At 41.6% G+C, this 17,849-nt stretch overlaps 1 protein-coding gene across 9 annotated transcripts in view; it reads right to left on the bottom strand.

The window, feature by feature from the left end:
* slc2a9l2 (solute carrier family 2 member 9, like 2) overlaps positions 1-17,849 on the bottom strand; it is a 112,377-nt gene that overhangs the window by 39,187 nt on the left and 55,341 nt on the right. For all 9 annotated transcript variants that reach the window (XM_061832686.1, XM_061832688.1, XM_061832683.1 and 6 more), the window contains exons 10-11: positions 13,472-13,573; positions 11,936-12,011 (exon numbers count right to left, since the gene is read on the bottom strand). In XM_061832686.1, coding sequence (XP_061688670.1) covers positions 11,936-12,011; positions 13,472-13,573 — 178 coding nt within the window. The remainder of the gene's footprint in view (positions 1-11,935; positions 12,012-13,471; positions 13,574-17,849) is intronic.

Here is a 17,849-nt window from a genome sequence, read left to right on the forward strand (position 1 = left end):
ATTGGAATTAGTGCCACCTCAGAGGTGACCTTCACTATAAATGCCTGTAAATTTTCAGAGTGAAGTCGCATGGACAAAAGATAAAATAGCAATTAATCTGTGAAGGTCTGATCACACACGTTTGGAAAGATAAATGGCAGAGGAACTACAAATGCAATTTAATGACAAACACACATTTGTATATTGCTTCTGCGCATTTGTAATGCAATGAAATGTGAATAGTATTGTTTATATTCCCTTCAAAGTGTGATGTATTTGTCACCTGCAAAATCAATTAATGAACAGCTTTGTCTGTGGTATTCATCTACTATGTTTGTTGGATTTTAGAATCAACCTGTTCCTCCACACAGGAACTTAAGACACCACACGAACAGAACAAATTGGAAAATGACATTATGAGATGTGAGATATTGATATGTGAAGCTGTTCCATGCAATCTTTACAAATGTGCAATATATATCATATTCAAATGGACCATGGTTTGACATTAAACGTTCTGACAACGTGTACACAACAAAAATACCTTTCCTTGACGTGAAACGGTGGTTACCACATGTCTCACAGTTCTGAGGACCGGCGTTCAAATCCCAGCCTCACCTGTGTGGAGTTTGTCTATTCTCCCTGTGCCTGCATGGCTTTTCTCCGTGTACTCTGGTTTCCTCTCACATCCCAAAAATATGCACAATCCGTTGATTGAAGATAATAAATTGCCCATGGGTGCGTGTGAGTGCAAAGGGTTGTTTCTTTAAGCGGGCCCTGCAATTGGCCAGTGACCAGCTCAGGGTGTACCCCAACTCTCACCCAAAGATAGCTGGGGTTGGCTCCAGCACACCCACAATAGTAATATTGGTTATTTATTATTGTGTCAAAAAAACAGTCGGCTCTTACCCGAATTTAAACGAAAACACACATGGTATGCTGCTCTGCAGTCACAGAAGTCCAGACCTTTTTTTCTGTTTTTCATGAACGTATTGTATGTTTATTAGTACATGCCCAGAACAATGTGTGCTGAATGTGGAACAAATATTTACATTTTATGTACATTTGAAAGGAAAAAAATGTATTCTAATCGTGTGTGTGCATGAACAGTTGAAAGGGGAGAATCAAGAAAATGTTTCAATTTGAATGTGAATGGAATATAAAAAGTTAAAATTACCTGTATGCAGGAGGGTACCACCTGATTCTGGGCTGCTTATAACGATTATTTGTCGACTCGGGGGTAGCTTTGGCCTCCCAAATACTCAGGGCCAAAGTTGTCCCCTTTTTGCCCCAGTTCGACAACCATGTCTGTGAGTACTGTACGTTTACATTATCCTACTCTAAAGTCCAGCGAGTTTTGTTCTACCCTAATCCCAGCAACATACTTATTAAATGTATAAAATGTGTTGGTATTTTTCTAATTAACGGAAAAAAAAAAAATCATGTCTGAATAGTACATGCAATTATGGGAAGTAAACCCTCCCCATGTTAGCTGTGGAAAGTAGTTATATTTTGCCCTGGTTATGAACATCCTGAAACCCTATCAATAAAAAAAAAACTTAAAAATGAAAAAAAAAAACTATTCCCCTGCTGAAAAATGGTGGAGGTAAAAAAAATAGCTCTTAGAACAAAAGCACATCTTTCGTCTCTTTCGTCTTTCTTCTGTGTTGAAAAAATACTCACATTAGGTCATATGAAAGAGCCAACTCATTTTCATTGTTACATGCAAATGCAGTCAATAATACAGATAACACAAGCACTGATGCTCTTTGATCCCCCCACACAAAAAGATGTAGACTGTTGTGGAAATTAACGCATAAGGACAACATCTTAGATGCATTACTGCAAACCTGGCACTGAATCAGAGCTCTAACTCTCAGATAATCTCATTTACTGTATGTTTAAACAGTTGAAGTACATCACATTTTTATAAAAATCCGCAGATGTACAGTACGATGATCTGTTAAATTATACTAGAATGATGGATGAGATGGCTGCACTGGAACAAATCAACCTAGTCATCATCTACAGGACATCGATTATCGTCACAAAGGTCACAGGCTTGCAGAAGCCTATCCCAGCAGACTACTGATGAGCGGGATGGGAAACGTGGACTTGTTGCCAACAAATTGAAGGGCACACACTGTATCAAGGCAGCATGGTGGACAAGTGGCGAGCACGTCTCCCTCACAGTTCTGAGGACACCTACAGACAATTCAATTAACCTCGATTAACTTTAATCTTAATTAAGTTCATCTTCAGTTAACCTACCGTGCATGTTTTTGGAATGTGGGAGGAAACCGGAGTGCCCGGAGAAAACCCACATGCAAACTCCCCAGAGGCAATGGCGGATTTGAACCTGGCTCCTCAGAAATGTGTGGCAGATGTGCTAACTAGTCGCCCACTATGCTGCCCCGTACGTTTTACTTTTACAGAAATATTAAGGAAAATCGACTTACTCCGTTGCTATAATTAACATGCCGCTTGCAAGTTTTATTCATTCATACCACACACACACAGACACATGCACGCACACACACACATACATGCAAATTTGAACAATCCAGAACGTTTCTTTCGCTTCGCCCTTTATTGCTTTAGTTCTTCCAATTGAATCTTGTTGTGATCACCACCATCACACATAATCAAGTTTCACCTTGGCTGGGGTTCACACCACAGACCTTTTGTCAACATTGCCATCAATGAATATTTTCACAGTGTGGTTCTAAAAAGTCATAATAAGGTCACCAAGGTGATTCAAATAAAAGTTGCTCGAAGCAATAAATGGCTTCTACTTTTATTGCCTATTCCAATGAGACATTTTGGTCAATTCTTAAAATGTAATGTCAATGTTAATCAATAGTTATTTGTCTTTTTATTGCAATGAGTGTAATGGCTATGATGTCATATGGCCAGGTAACATGACCACAACAACAACAAATTTGTACCAGCCATAAATGTTTCCATATATTACTCGAGAAACAATCGCAGGAAAAATGAAGAAATGGTTTTGTGAAAAAACATTAATGACATTTGCTCTTTTTTCTTTTTCAGAAGCTAATTTAGAATTTGCTAGCATTATTTTTTTTAAAAGGACCAAAGCGACCTTCAGTGACTGAACATCCATCCATGCTTCCATCTATTTTCTTAGCCACTTATCCTCACAAGGGTCGGGGAAGTCCTGGAAACTACCAGAGATGTCAATGGGCAGGAGGCAGGGTACACCCTGAACTGGTTTCCAGACAGTTGCAGGGCACATGGAGACAAACAGCCCCACTCACAATCACACCTGGGGGCAATTTAGAATTTCCAATTCATGTTGCATGTTTTTGGGATGTGGGAGGAAACCGGAGTGCCTGAAGAAATCCTATGCAGGCACTGGGAGAACATGCAAACTCCACCCAGGCAGGTCCAGGTTTGAACACGGGTCCTCAAAACTGTGAATCCAATGCTTTCCAGTTGCTCCACTGGACCGCCATGGCTGAACAATATATAACAATATTGTCTTGGGCAACTCGCTGGGTTATTGGTGATCACGTCTGCCTCACACTTGGGAGATCCTGGTTGAGAACCTCTGTGGAGTTTTGCATATTCCCTCCGTTCTCTCAGCTGCAGCATTCATGAGGTCAAGTGAAATGGAAAATGGAAAGATGAATTATATTGTCAGTACCTCCCTACCCACCCTTGAGGACTTGCATGCTGCCAGAACTAAGATAAGAGCCTGCAAAATTCTCTTGGACCCTTTTCACATCCCAGTCACCACCTCTTCCAGCACCTTCCCTCGATCAGCAAATTAAAACTAGTAGATATTCCATCAGCTTCTTCCCCTTTGCCATTAAATTGGAGGTTAAGTGACCCTCCATAATTATTTTTTCATGTTTTTATGTCTCAAAAGTATTTATTGTCAAAATAGCTGTTTATTTTCATACCGAAGAACCCACCGAAGACAAATTCCTCATGTATTTTTTAACTACTTGGGTAATAAATGGGATTCTGATTCCAGTTTCAATCAAATTCAGGACTTGTCGTGGCTTTAGTTGTATTTTGCTTCTCTTTCTCACTTTTTGATAGCTGTTGCCCAAGTGTTCATCTGCTCTTCAGTTTCCATTAGCTCGTGGTCAGCCCGTCCTCTGCCAATGTCCCTGTTCTCTGGCATTCCTTAGTTCATCATATTTTGTTACTGAATGTTTCGTCACGTTTAATAAACTGCTTAAACCAAATGTCTTCTGCGTTCCTTGGGTCCACTCATTTTTACAGGCATAACACAGTTAAGTCCTCATGAATTTGTGATGAGTTTTACTTCTGCTACAAACAGTTAATAAATAATACTAAACCAATTATTCTCTTTGTTGATATTCTGCTGGGAAGAGCATTTTTCCTTTTTTTAATTTTTTTTTTTTTTTAAATAGCTGCTTCCACTTCTCAGTTCAACATCCATTGACCACATCTGTGATTACGCTATATGACTGACTACATTCATCTCTTTTTTAAAAAGTTACTGATGCAAGAATTTCAGACTTTTTGAGTTACTTGGTATTTGTGATATAAAATTTGTGACTGCTAAGTTACCCAACAGCTCCAGTAACAAGCATACCAAATTAATCTTCAACCTTTATTAGTAAAAACAGATTTTGCACATTGGTAGTGACTGATGTGTGTGTGTTATTTTTTAACCAATGTCCCAGATTAACTATTTAACAATTAGTATTTAAAATCATTTGGGACTCTCTCTTCAATCCCTTAATCAAAATTACTTGCTGTCATTGATTTGTAAAGATTAAGTATTATCCAATGTTAGACAACTATATAAAAATCCTGGTTTGACTGTAGTACAGTATGTGAACATACGAGAATCATTCAATAAATGAGGTGAATTTTTCATTATAAGGACTTCTAATACAGATAAAAGCTTATCGTACTTTTTTACATTTCTGTTTTACTTTTTCTCACATAGATTCAATTTCTTTTGCAGATCAAAAAAGAAACTTTGAGAGTTTTGGTGATGAAAAAAGATGGCCGACCAAGAAGCATGCTCGAGGCAGAATTGAACAGCGGTCGGTTATCAAGTTTTTTGTTGTTGAAGGGTGCAAAGCAGTTGAAATTCATAGGGGAATGTCAACTGTGTATGGTGCCCCATGTTTCAGCTGAAAAAAATCAAACATCCAAAATAATTTTGATGGTTCACTCACTTTGTAACATTTTATTTGCTATGGATCCCCGACTTGGTGGTTTATCATTTTGGCGGACCATCCTGGACACATACATTATGGTCCGTCAGCCGTATCAGTGCTTTTATTTTTTTCTGTTGTGTGTAGGTCACACAATGTTGAAAAACGGGTTCTAATGTGAGTTATTTTGTGATGTATCATTGTCTTTAGCTGCTGACAATTTCTCCATTTCTGAGCTCAATGCCTATTTTTAATCTGTTGCAATATCATCCCACTCTCATTTTAGTGTTTTTATGGTGCTCACACACACACCACACACACACACACACACACACACACACACCACACACACACACACGCACACACAAACATGGAAAATATCACTTTGTTTTTCTAATTTCTGCCCATGTTGCTGCTTTACCATGCACTGCTGTGACACTTGAATTATCTTTCTGAGGCTCAATAAGGACTGTGTTATTTTATGTTAACCTTGCAATGCTAAAGAAATTTTATGAAATTTGACCATCATTATGAAAAAGCATGCTACATGGGAAGTTTAATCTCATTCTTCTTTTCCTTTCGGCTTGTCCCGTTAGGGGTCGCCACAGCGTGTCATCTTTTGCCATCTTAGCCTATCTCCTGCATCTTCCTCTCTAACCCCAACTGCCCTCATGTCTTCCCTCACCACATCCATAAACCTTCTCTTCGGTCTTCCTCTCGCTCTTTTGCCTGGGAGCTCCATCCTCAGCATCCTTCTACCAATATACTCACTCTCTCGCCTCTGAACATGTCCAAACCATCGAAGTCTGCTGTCTCGAATCTTGTCTCAAAAACATCCAGCTTTGGCTGTCCCTCTAATGAGCTCATTTCTAATCCTATCCAACCTGGTCACTCCGAGCGAGAACCTCAACATCTTCATTTCTGCCACCTCCAGTTCATCTTCCTGTTGTTTCTTCAGTGCCACTGTCTCTAATCCGTACATCATGGCCGGCCTCACCACTGTTTTGTAAACTTTGCCCTTCATCCTAGCAGACACTCTTCTGTCACATAACACACCAGACACCTTTCGCCAGCTGTTCCAACCTGCTTGGACCCGTTTCTTCACTTCCTGACCACACTCTCCATTGCTCTGTATTGTTGACCCCAAGTATTTGAAGTCGTCCACCCTCGCTATCTCTTCTCCCTGTAGCCTCACTCTTCCCCCTCTACTTTTCTCATTCACGCACATATATTCTGTTTTACTTCTGCTAATCTTCATTCCTCTCCTTTCCAGTGCATGTCTCCATCTTTCCAATTGTTCCTCTGCATGCTCCCTGCTTTCACTGCAGATGACAATATCATCTGCGAACATCATGGTCCAAGGGGATTCCAGTCTAACCTCATCTGTCAGCCTATCCATTACCACTGCAAACAGGAAGGGGCTCAGAGCTGATCCCTGATGCAGTCCCACCTCCACCTTAAATTCCTCTGTCACACCTAAGGCACACCTCACCATTGTTCTGCTGCCATCATACATGTCCTGTACTATTTTAACATACTTCTCTGCCACACCAGACTTACGCATGCAGTACCACAGTTCCTCTCTTGGTACTCTGTCATAGGCTTTCTCTAGATCCACAAAGACACAATGTAGCTCCTTCTGACCTTCTCTGTACTTTTCCACGAGCATCCTCAAGGCAAATAATGCATCTGTGGTACTCTTTCTAGGCATGAAACCATACTGTTGCTCGCAGATACTTACTTCTGTCCTGATTCTAGCCTCCACTACTCTTTCCCATAACTTCATTGTGTGGCTCATCAACTTTATTCCTCTATAGTTCCCACAGCTCTGAACATCCCCTTTGTTCTTAAAAATGGGAACTAGAACACTTTTCCTCCATTCTTCAGGCATCTTTTCGCCCGCTAGTATTCTGTTGAATAAGTTGGTCAAAAACTCCACAGCCATCTCTCCAAATTGCTTCCATACCTCTACCAGTATGTCATCAGGACCAACTGCCTTACCATTTTTCATCCTTTGTAATGCCTTTCTGACTTCCCCCTTAGTAATCATTTCCACTTCCTGGTCCTTCACTCTTGCCTCTTCAACTCTTCCTTCTCTCTCATTTTCTTCATTCATCAACTTCTCAAAGTATTCTTTCCATCTATTTAGCACACTACCGGCACCAGTCAACACATTTCCATCTCTATCCTTAATCACCCTGACCTGCTGCACATCCTTCCCATCTCTATCCCTCTGTCTGGCCAACCCGTAGAGATCCTTTTCTCCTTCTTTCGTGTCCAACCTGGTGTACATGTCTTCATATGCCTCTTGTTTAGCCTTTGCCACCTCTACCTTTGCCCTACGTCGCAGAAGTTTAATCTCATATGTAACGGAATGGAATGTGTACTTTTGTGATGTGATTTCTGTTTACAAGAGCGGTATTTTTACACCAGGCACCTACTCTACACAAATCAAAGATGTTTTTGCTGTTAAAAAATTATATTAAGGCAAATGAAAATATTTGCCTTTTATGTTAACTGGCTTTCCAATGAAAATGATAGCCAACGGGAAAAACCATAGTAGGCCTGCTTGTTTGGATTAAACTAACTCTGTGAGAAAATGGAACCAGTTAGCCAGAGCACTTACTGGACCGGACAAGAACAATGGAAGTGTGATTTTGCATAACTCTGCTTTCAGTAACAACAACATGTGTTTGGGTTTTGTACACAATTGGTCCCGATTGCTTCTGGGTGCATTTTCACATCCCCAACCAAAACCTATGGCTGCATGATGACATAATATTTTTATGGTCAAATACATTTGTATCAGCTGATGGAGATGGAGAAATGTCATTGAAATATGATTCTGATGTACATCTAAGTACCAACAAAGTTTTCTTTACACTAATACCACACAAACGATTAGCGTGTACTGTATACTGTTTTTACTCATTTAAAAAGACTTGTAACTCACCATGTGTTCCCTGACCAATCAACATTAAATCTTGAAAATGTTTCCTCACCCTAAATGGCATAGTGTATATGATCTGTATACGAGAAAATTGTATCTTTGGCTGTGGAAGAGATCTTGTCCCACCCCCCATGAACTCAGAATAAATTTGCATACATTTTGACAGGAACATTGGAACAGTGGCACGTACAGTGACGGCACCCGCTCACCTCTAAAATGGGCAACACCACAATACAAAATTAATCATCAGAAATCAGACAGCTCCAGTGGTGAAAAGACCGGAGTGGATAGAGAGCATATCAAATGTGAGAGCCTTTTCAAATTAAATTAAATGAGACAAAGCAAAATGAAAAAAATCAAAGTCTAGAAAACAAACATGAAAAAAGGTCATGTACCGAAAGCATTAAGGTCTGCTCAGTTTGGATGCCCTTAAATGTATAGAGAATGAAGAGAAACCCCCCGTCTCCCGGCTGTGTTTGTTTCGTCCTCATCGCTCAAATATCAGGCTCAAACACAATAAAAGCTTGATTCGATGACATACTGTATAAAATGTTGCATCAAATTGACAAGTGTGTTTCCATTCTCTGAGCGTTGCAACAACAATCCTCCTTTGAGCTTTATCTTTTAGACACATGGCCTCGAGTTCTTCTGCAAAAATATCATAAACTTGTAAATTAATTTTTTTAATTGATGATAGCAACGCTGTTCAAGACTTGACAAAGCAAACACATTCCATGATGCTTCCTCATCTATGCTTCACAGTCGGGATGAAGTTTTGCTGCCGGAGTGCTGTGCCATTTTTCCACGATTGGTGTTCCGCCCGAACAATTTAGCTTCAGTTTAATTTGTTCGTAAAATATCTTGCAAGTACTGCTGTGCAACATCCAAGTGCTCTTTGCCAAATTTCAAATATGCAGTAATGTCTCAACAAATCCGCCTTCTTCCACTTCACTCTCCAATTCCGTTTCTCATGCCTTAGTCACATACCGGCTGGACTACTGGTACTGAGTTCTGTTAAGGCTAAGCAGCAAGACCCTGGACAGGCTCCAGGGAGTCCAAAACTCAGCTGCTCGGGTCATCACCTGCACCAAGTCCTGGCAGCACATCACTCCCACACTCATCCATCTCCACTGGCTCCCGATCAAGTCTTGTATCACGTACAAAACTCTGCTACTGAACAAAAAACCCTTCCCTCCACTTGCCTCCCTCCAGACCTCCTCTATGCATACAACCCATCCCAGGACCCAAGATCTTTCAACTCTGGTCTTCTCTGCACTTCTTGTACCCGCCTGTGGACCTGTACTGCGAAATCCTTCAGTTTGACAGCCCCCACCCACTCGAATTCTCTCCTCTCTGAGCGCCTCAATGCCCACCCAGTGGAGATTTTTTAAACAAAATCTCAAGACTCACTTGTTTTTGTGTAAAGCACCACCATGTGTTCTGTGAAAGGCCCTATATAAATCTGACTAGTTATTCTTAATTATTATTTGTTTTAATTTTTATTATTATAATTATTATTTTTAAAAAGAGACAATTCTAAACTGTTGTGTTTTCTCGTGGCTGGAAGAGCTTTAAACCACACCTCCAATCTTGTCTCATAAATGCACTCCGGGTTGGCTTACATCTGACTTTAATTAGCTCTTGAGAATCCTTAGCCATCACTTAATTTTTCCTGCCTGGCCTGTGAATGTTTACATGTTACGATCTATTAAAATATGAAAAATTGTTGTTGAAGGATTACTTTATGCAGCCTGTTTATTTGTGTGATTTAGATGAGGATCAGAGTACATTTTATGACCAATTTATGCAGAAATTTTATTCCAAATGGTTCACAGTAAGCCCCTGAGTAGGAAAAAAAACAGCCCGTTTTCACTGATTTGACAGTGACTATGTGTGTGTACTCCAACCAGTAAATTGGGGAAGAGAAATTGCATAGTGCTATAGACCATTTTTTTTCTGTTGTCCCCATGGAGACAGCAGAATGAATGACTAGCTCTGATGGCCTATACCATGAGTCCCAGTTACAGCCCCCAGCAGTGGGAGGACCCAATTAACTAACCTTCTTCAAACTTGACTCTCTACTACAGTCACAAGGGAACACGAACAGCTGAATGAAGCACACTTCATCGAGCTGCAAGCAATAAACACACTGAAATAGGACATAGATCCCAACTTTATAATGATTTTTTTTTGTATCAGTCCTATACATTTTGAGGTTTATTGGTATAGATTTATAAAATGTCATCAAACAGTGAATGTCACATGTTTGGACTCAAATGGACCTCTACAATAATAGAACTTCAACATGCTGCATGTCATGAGGAAAAAAAAAACCTTTACATGAATGCTTCTTAATAGTTGCATGTTCAGACTTGGTTAAAATAAATTAAAAAAAAAAAATTGAAGTGTCAACTGCTTTATTGTCCTTCAATAAAAAGGAGGATGATAAAGTAAGTCTGTCCATTAGTTCTGCTGCATTTGAACAATAATCATTCCATCCATCTATCAATTTTCTTCCACTTATCCAAGGTCGAGTCGCATCGCAGGGGCAGCTTTTGCGAGGAAACACACGTTTCTCTCTCCCCAGCCACTTCATCCAGCTCTTCCGGGGAGACCCCGAGGCATTCCCAGTCCAGCCAGGAGTGAATGTCTCTCCAGCGTGTGCTGAGTTGTCCCCAGGGTCTCCTCCCTGGTGGAACATGCCCACAATGCCCGCCCAGTGGTGTCCAGTAGCCATCCTCAGATGCCCAAGCCACCTTGTCTGTCTCCTCTCAATGTGGAGGAACAGTGGCTCTACTTTGAGTTTTTCCTGGTTGAATGAGTTTCTCACCCTATCTCGCTTAAGGGAGAGTCCAGACACCCAACAGAGGAAACTCATTTCAGCCACCTGTATCCAGGATCATCTTTGTCTGGTCACAACCCACAGTTCTTGACAATGGTTCACAGTTGGAACGTAGATCAGTAAATATTTCTGAGTTGGCAAGAACACATTATGGCATATGCAGGCTAGACCACTGCACGTCACTGATTAGGTGCCCCAACTGCTGCTCTTTAACCTCTCCTCCACTCACCCATTATGCACACAATTACTAAATACCTTATCCGCAGGAGGAGAAAGGTTTTTGGTAAAAACCTAATCCCGCAGGTTGATTCCATGTTATTTATGAAGGTATAACAAAATCAGGCTACAAATCTTCCCAGTAAGGATTAATGTCAAACAAGCTGCAAATGCAGAGCAGCACGGAATGCTAAATTTGGATCAAAGAAATGTTCAGATGAAATGAATGACAGGTATTTCTTTCCTTTCATAGCTTTGTGTTCTTGGTTGATTTCAGTAACAGCTCAGCCAGCCTTTCCACTATATGGAAGGACTTCACAGCATCGTTGATCTGTTGAAAAGATCAAAGCACGATTGAGATTGTCCCTTGTGTGAATATTACTCTGAAGCAGTACGGGGCTTAATTTGTTCCACTGTGCTATATTACGAAATCTCTTCTGTGAAGTCGACAAGAGACATAGTCTACATGAAGTGCACTTATGCACAGAATGAAAACCTTACGATGTCAAGTGGACCTGTGCTTACTGCAAGTGTGTGTGCGTGCGTGCGTCAAAGTTGAGGATGTTTTGAGGGTGCTTGACAACCTTAAGTATTGAGCTTTACAACTAGAATGCATTCAATTTTCAAGTGTGAGTGAGGATTAATCCAGACAGGCTCAACGCATGCTCATCATCCAATACATCATTTGAGAAGATGTAGTCCAGTCTTTGTAGTGTTTTAATCAAGTAATTTAAAAGTAAGAAGAGGTGGGATTATAAAACAAAAAAAGTAAAGTATTACCTGGTCCGGAGCAGAAGGAAGCAATTACTCCTAGTATGCAGACATAACTGAGGTAAGGCATCCATGCCACACGGTCCTGCGTTGAGAAAGGGAAGGTGGCGTCATTGTGAAATTTTTAGTTGGCCTCTTAAAATCCTTGTGCATGCACAGTACTTATCTCTATTTATCATCACGTAGTACATGTACTTTTTCCATTTTTCATTTTCACAACTGCTTAAATTAGAAAAAATGTGCTGATCATTGACAATTGCTCAGAATACCTGCAACTTTGCGCCAGCAGATAAATCACTTTTAAACGGTAGACCTAAATCCTAAAATCCTTAAATATTCAAAATACCAACACTGGATAATGTGGAGGTACACATTATTATTTTATGAAGTCTTTTGTTGGATATTACAGAGTTGCTGACATTTGTTAAAATATGAATTTATGACACCAATAGTTTGATGTAGGAACAGATTATTTCACTTCTATTCACTCATCGCTTATCCTCACTAGGGTCCCTATCTCAACTATCTTTAGGTGAAAGGTTGTGTACACCCTGAACTGGTCGCCAGCCAATTACAGGCGACATATGAACAACAAACCATTCACATTCACTTTCAGAGCTAAGGGAAATTTATAGTCCTTAAATAATCTACAATGCATGTTTTTGAGATGTGGAAGGAAACCGGATTGCCCGGAGAAAACCCACACAGGCACGGGGAGAATATGCAAACTTCACAAAGGCAAGGCGAGATTTGAACGTGGGTCCTCGGCACTGTGAGGCAGACGTGCTAACCAGTCAACATCTGATTCTCTTGTTTTGAAATCCAAACAATACCCAGGACCCTATATAATTATTTGTTTTCAACTGCCTACCTCTCTGGGCGAGGCAGTGGTTAGAGCGTCTGCCTCACAGTTCCGAGGACCGGGGGTTAAAATCCTGACTCCCCCTGCGTGGAGTTTTCATGTTCTCACCATGCTTGTGTGGGTTTTCTCTGGGTACTTCAGTTTCCTCCCATATTCCAAAGAAAAATTAATTAATTGGAGACTCGTAAGTGGGAATGTGAGTGTGAATGGTTTGTTTCTGTGTGCCCTGCAATTGGCTGGAAACTAGTTCAGGGTATATCCCACCTCCTGCCCATAGATGGCCAGGACTCTTATGAGGATAACCAGCTCGAATAATGGATGGACGGATGTCTAGCTATCTCCCATAATCTTTCATGTTTGTTTACAAGTTCATCTTTTCTCATCAACTACTTTTTTCCACTTGCACCTACTTGGTCATTTCTTACAGAAAGTACAGCAAGTGCATATTGTATTTTGATTAGTTTGTGCAGTGCTTTATGGGGAACCGGGACAGCAGGTGTTATTTTTTTATTTACATTTTTTTTGTAAGACCGATCAGACTGCTCAGACAATAAAACATGGGGAGCCGGGACAGCAGGTGTTTTTTTTTTTTGTTTTTTTTTATTCACAGCGTTATTGTAACACCCATCAGACTACTTGGACAGTAAAACATGAGGAGGAGGTCAGTTAAAAAGGAATCTTACTTGAAAATTCAGGAACACAGTGAGTAGGCTGAAGAACACCGCCATGGCGCTGAAGCCAAATATGAGCAGAGGTTTTCGCCCAATGCGCTCTATTACTAAACCCTGGAAAGACAAACACGGTATTGTCAGAACCCCAAGTTAAAAAAAAAAAAGGTTATATGGTAAATTAATTTGCAATGCCGTGAAAATTTTAGAACTTAAGCCCCTGCATCTAGAATTCTGTGTGTGATTTCAAAGCCCAAAAACAATATTTAAAATATAGGGTGTTAGATCTCTACCACAGCACAGTACCACAATATGGTCAAGCTACCCTCTTTGTACTGTCCTAGATAATGTTTTGAATGCCGCTGTGGATTGACAAAAGTAGTTATAGATAAGTATGTGTTTCGCTGAGAAAAATTGCATGGCCTTTGACAAATGTTGATGTGGTGATGTCAAAAGGCATCACTCAATGCGGGATGACGTCAAACACTGTTCAGAAAGAATCCCAAGAGGTTCTATTGAAATGTGCGGTATGTAAGATGGATGCTGTATCTGGTTGAATCCTTTACTGAATTACTGATGTCAGGTATGCGAGGTACAGGTCTGAACTCGCTGGTTGGTATTCATGAGGCTGTTGAAAAGGGTCATTGCTGTTTATACAAGTGCATACATCCCACCAACTTAGTAGAGACGAGAAGGAAGGAGAGAAGGAAGTATTTCGCTATTGTGTCCGTGTGTGCGAGCAACCATACAACATTCATTTTGTGTATGTATGTGCATCCCACTAGCCCCAAAGGCACAGGACATCTCTCTACTAGACATGTCATTAACCACACACACACACACACACCACACACACACACACACACCACACACACACACACACACACACACACACACACACACACACACACACCACACACACACACACACGCACGCACACACACACACACACACACACACACACTGGTGCACACATGCACACGCACAAGCACACACGAGAGCAGAGTTGCAGCTCAGTGCGATGTAAAAGCACCAAAAAACAATAGTGTGAAACATATGCAGAAAACAGGTCTTGTTCTCCAAAGTAGGCCAATACTTTATTATCTACTGTATGAGTCTACGTACATTAATATGTATGACAATACATTAATAATATCTCTGAACAATGAATGCCTTCAATAAAAGGACATTTTCCTAAGTGAAAATGCTGCTTTTTAACTGCAGTGACAGAAGTAGAGTTCCATATTTTGTTGCCATATCTTCTTCTTTTCCTTTCGGCTTGTCCCGTTAGGGGTCGCCACAGCGTGTCATCTTTTGCCATCTTAGCCTATCTCCTGCATCTTCCTCTCTAACCCCAACTGCCCTCATGTCTTCCCTCACCACATCCATAAACCTTCTCTTTGGTCTTCCTCTCGCTCTTTTGCCTGGGAGCTCCATCCTCAGCATCCTTCTACCAATATACTCACTCTCTCGCCTCTGAACATGTCCAAACCATCGAAGTCTGCTCTCTCGAACGTTGTCTCCAAAACATCCAGCTTTGGCTGTCCCTCTAATGAGCTCATTTCTAATCCTATCCAACCTGGTCACTCCGAGCGAGAACCTCAACATCTTCATTTCTGCCACCTCCAGTTCAGCTTCTGTTGTTTCTTCAGTGCCACCGTCTCTAATCCGTACATCATGGCCGGCCTCACCACTGTTTTGTAAACTTTGCCCTTCATCCTAGCAGACACTCTTCTGTCACATAACACACCAGACACCTTTCGCCAGCTGTTCCAACCTGCTTGGACCCATTTCTTCACTTCCTGACCACACTCTCCATTGCTCTGTATTGTTGACCCCAAGTATTTGAAGTCGTCCACCCTCGCTATCTCTTCTCCCTGTAACCTCACTCTTCCCCCTCTACTTTTCTCATTCACGCACATATATTCTGTTTTACTTCTGCTAATCTTCATTCCTCTCCTTTCCAGTGCATGTCTCCATCTTTCCAATTGTTCCTCTGCATGCTCCCTGCTTTCACTGCAGATGACAATATCATCTGCGAACATCATGGTCCAAGGGGATTCCAGTCTAACCTCATCTGTCAGCCTATCCATTACCACTGCAAACAGGAAGGGGCTCAGAGCTGATCCCTGATGCAGTCCCACCTCCACCTTAAATTCCTCTGTCACACCTAAGGCACACCTCAACATTGTTCTGCTGCCATCATACATGTCCTGTACTATTTTAACATACTTCTCTGCCACACCAGACTTACGCATGCAGTACCACAGTTCCTCTCTTGGTACTCTGTCATATGCTTTCTCTAGATCCACAAAGACACAATGTAGCTCCTTCTGACCTTCTCTGTACTTTTCCACAAGCATCCTCAAGGCAAATAATGCATCTGTGGTACTCTTTCTAGGCATGAAACCATACTGTTGCTCGCAGATACTTACTTCTGTCCTGAGTCTAGCCTCCACTACTCTTTCCCATAACTTCATTGTGTGGCTCATCAACTTTATTCCTCTATAGTTCCCACAGCTCTGAACATCCCCTTTGTTCTTAAAAATGGGAACTAGAACACTTTTCCTCCATTCTTCAGGAATCTTTTCGCCCGCTAGTATTCTGTTGAATAAGTTGGTCAAAAACTCCACAGCCATCTCTCCAAATTGCTTCCATACCTCTACCGGTATGTCATCAGGACCAACTGCCTTCCCATTTTTCATCCTTTGTAATGCCTTTCTGACTTCCCCTTAGTAATCATTTCCACTTCCTGGTCCTTCACTCTTGCCTCTTCAACTCTTCCTTCTCTCTCATTTTCTTCATTCATCAACTTCTCAAAGTATTCTTTCCATCTATTTAGCACACTACCGGTACCAGTCAACACATTTCCATCTCTATCCTTAATCACCCTAACCTTCTGCACATCCTTCCCATCTCTATCCCTCTGTCTGGCCAACCTGTAGAGATCCTTTTCTCCTTCTTTCGTGTCCAACCTGGTGTACATGTCTTCATATGCCTCTTGTTTAGCCTTTGCCACCTCTACCTTTGCCCTACGTCGCATCTCGTTGTACTCCTTTCGCCTCTTCTCAGTCCTCTCAGTATCACACTTCTTCTTCGCTAATCTCTTTCCTTGTATGACTCCCTGTATTTTGGGGTTCCACCACCAAGTCTCCTTCTCCCCTTCCTACCAGATGACACACCAAGTACTCTCCTGCCTGTCTCTCTGATCACCTTGGCTGTCGTCGTCCAGTCTTCCGGGAACTTCGGTTGTCCATCGAGAGCCTGTCTCACCTCTTTCCGGAAGGCCGCACAACATTCTTCCTTTCTCAGCTTCCACCACATGGTTCTCTGCTCTACCTTTGTCTTCTTAATCTTCCTACCCACCACCAGAATCATCCTACATACTACCATCCTATGCTGTCGAGCTACACTCTCCCCTACCACTACTTTACAGTCACTAACCTCCTTCAGATTACATCGTCTGCACAAAATATAATCTACCTGCGTGGTTCTACCTCCGCTCTTGTAGGTCACTATATGTTCCTCCCTCTTCTGCAAATAAGTGTTCACTACAGCCATCTCCATCCTTTTTGCAAAGTCCACCACCATCTGCCCTTCAAAGTTCCTTTCCTGGATGCCGTACTTACCCATCACTTCTTCATCGCCCCTGTTTCCTTTACCAATATGTCCATTACAATCTGCACCAATCACAACTCTCTCCCTGTCTGGGATGCTCAGAACTACTTCATCTAGTTCCTTCCAGAATTTCTCTTTCAACTCTAGGTCACATCCTACCTGTGGTGCATAGCCGCTAACCACATTATACATAACACCCTCAATTTCAAATTTTAGTCTCATCACTCGATCTGATACTCTTTTCACCTCCAAGACATTCTTAGCCAGCTCTTCCTTTAAAATAACCCCTACTCCATTTCTCTTCCCATCTACTCCGTGGTAGAATAATTTAAACCCTGCTCCCAAACTTCTAGCCTTACTACCTTTCCACCTGCTCTCTTGGATGCACAGAATATCAACCTTTCTCCTAATCATCATGTCAACCAACTCCTGTGCTTTTCCTGTCATAGTCCCAACATTCAAAGTCCCTACACTCAGTTGTAGGCTCTGTGCATTCCTCTTTTTCTTCTGACGCTGGATCCGGTTTCCTCCTCTTCTTTGTCTTCGACCCACAGTAGCTGAATTTCCACCGACGCCCTGCAGGTTAGCAGTGCCGGGGGCGGGCGTTGTTAACCCGGGCCACGACCGATCCGGTATGGGATTCTTTAGATGAATGCTCATATTTGTTTGGAACAGTTTTTACGCCGGATGCCCTTCCTGACGCAACCCTCTGCATTTATCCGGGCTTGGGACCAGCCTACAGATTGCATTGGTTTGTTCCCCCGTAGGGCTGCAT

Source organism: Syngnathoides biaculeatus, chromosome 10 (genome assembly GCF_019802595.1).
Source record: "Syngnathoides biaculeatus isolate LvHL_M chromosome 10, ASM1980259v1, whole genome shotgun sequence".
Lineage (NCBI taxonomy): Eukaryota > Metazoa > Chordata > Actinopteri > Syngnathiformes > Syngnathidae > Syngnathoides > Syngnathoides biaculeatus.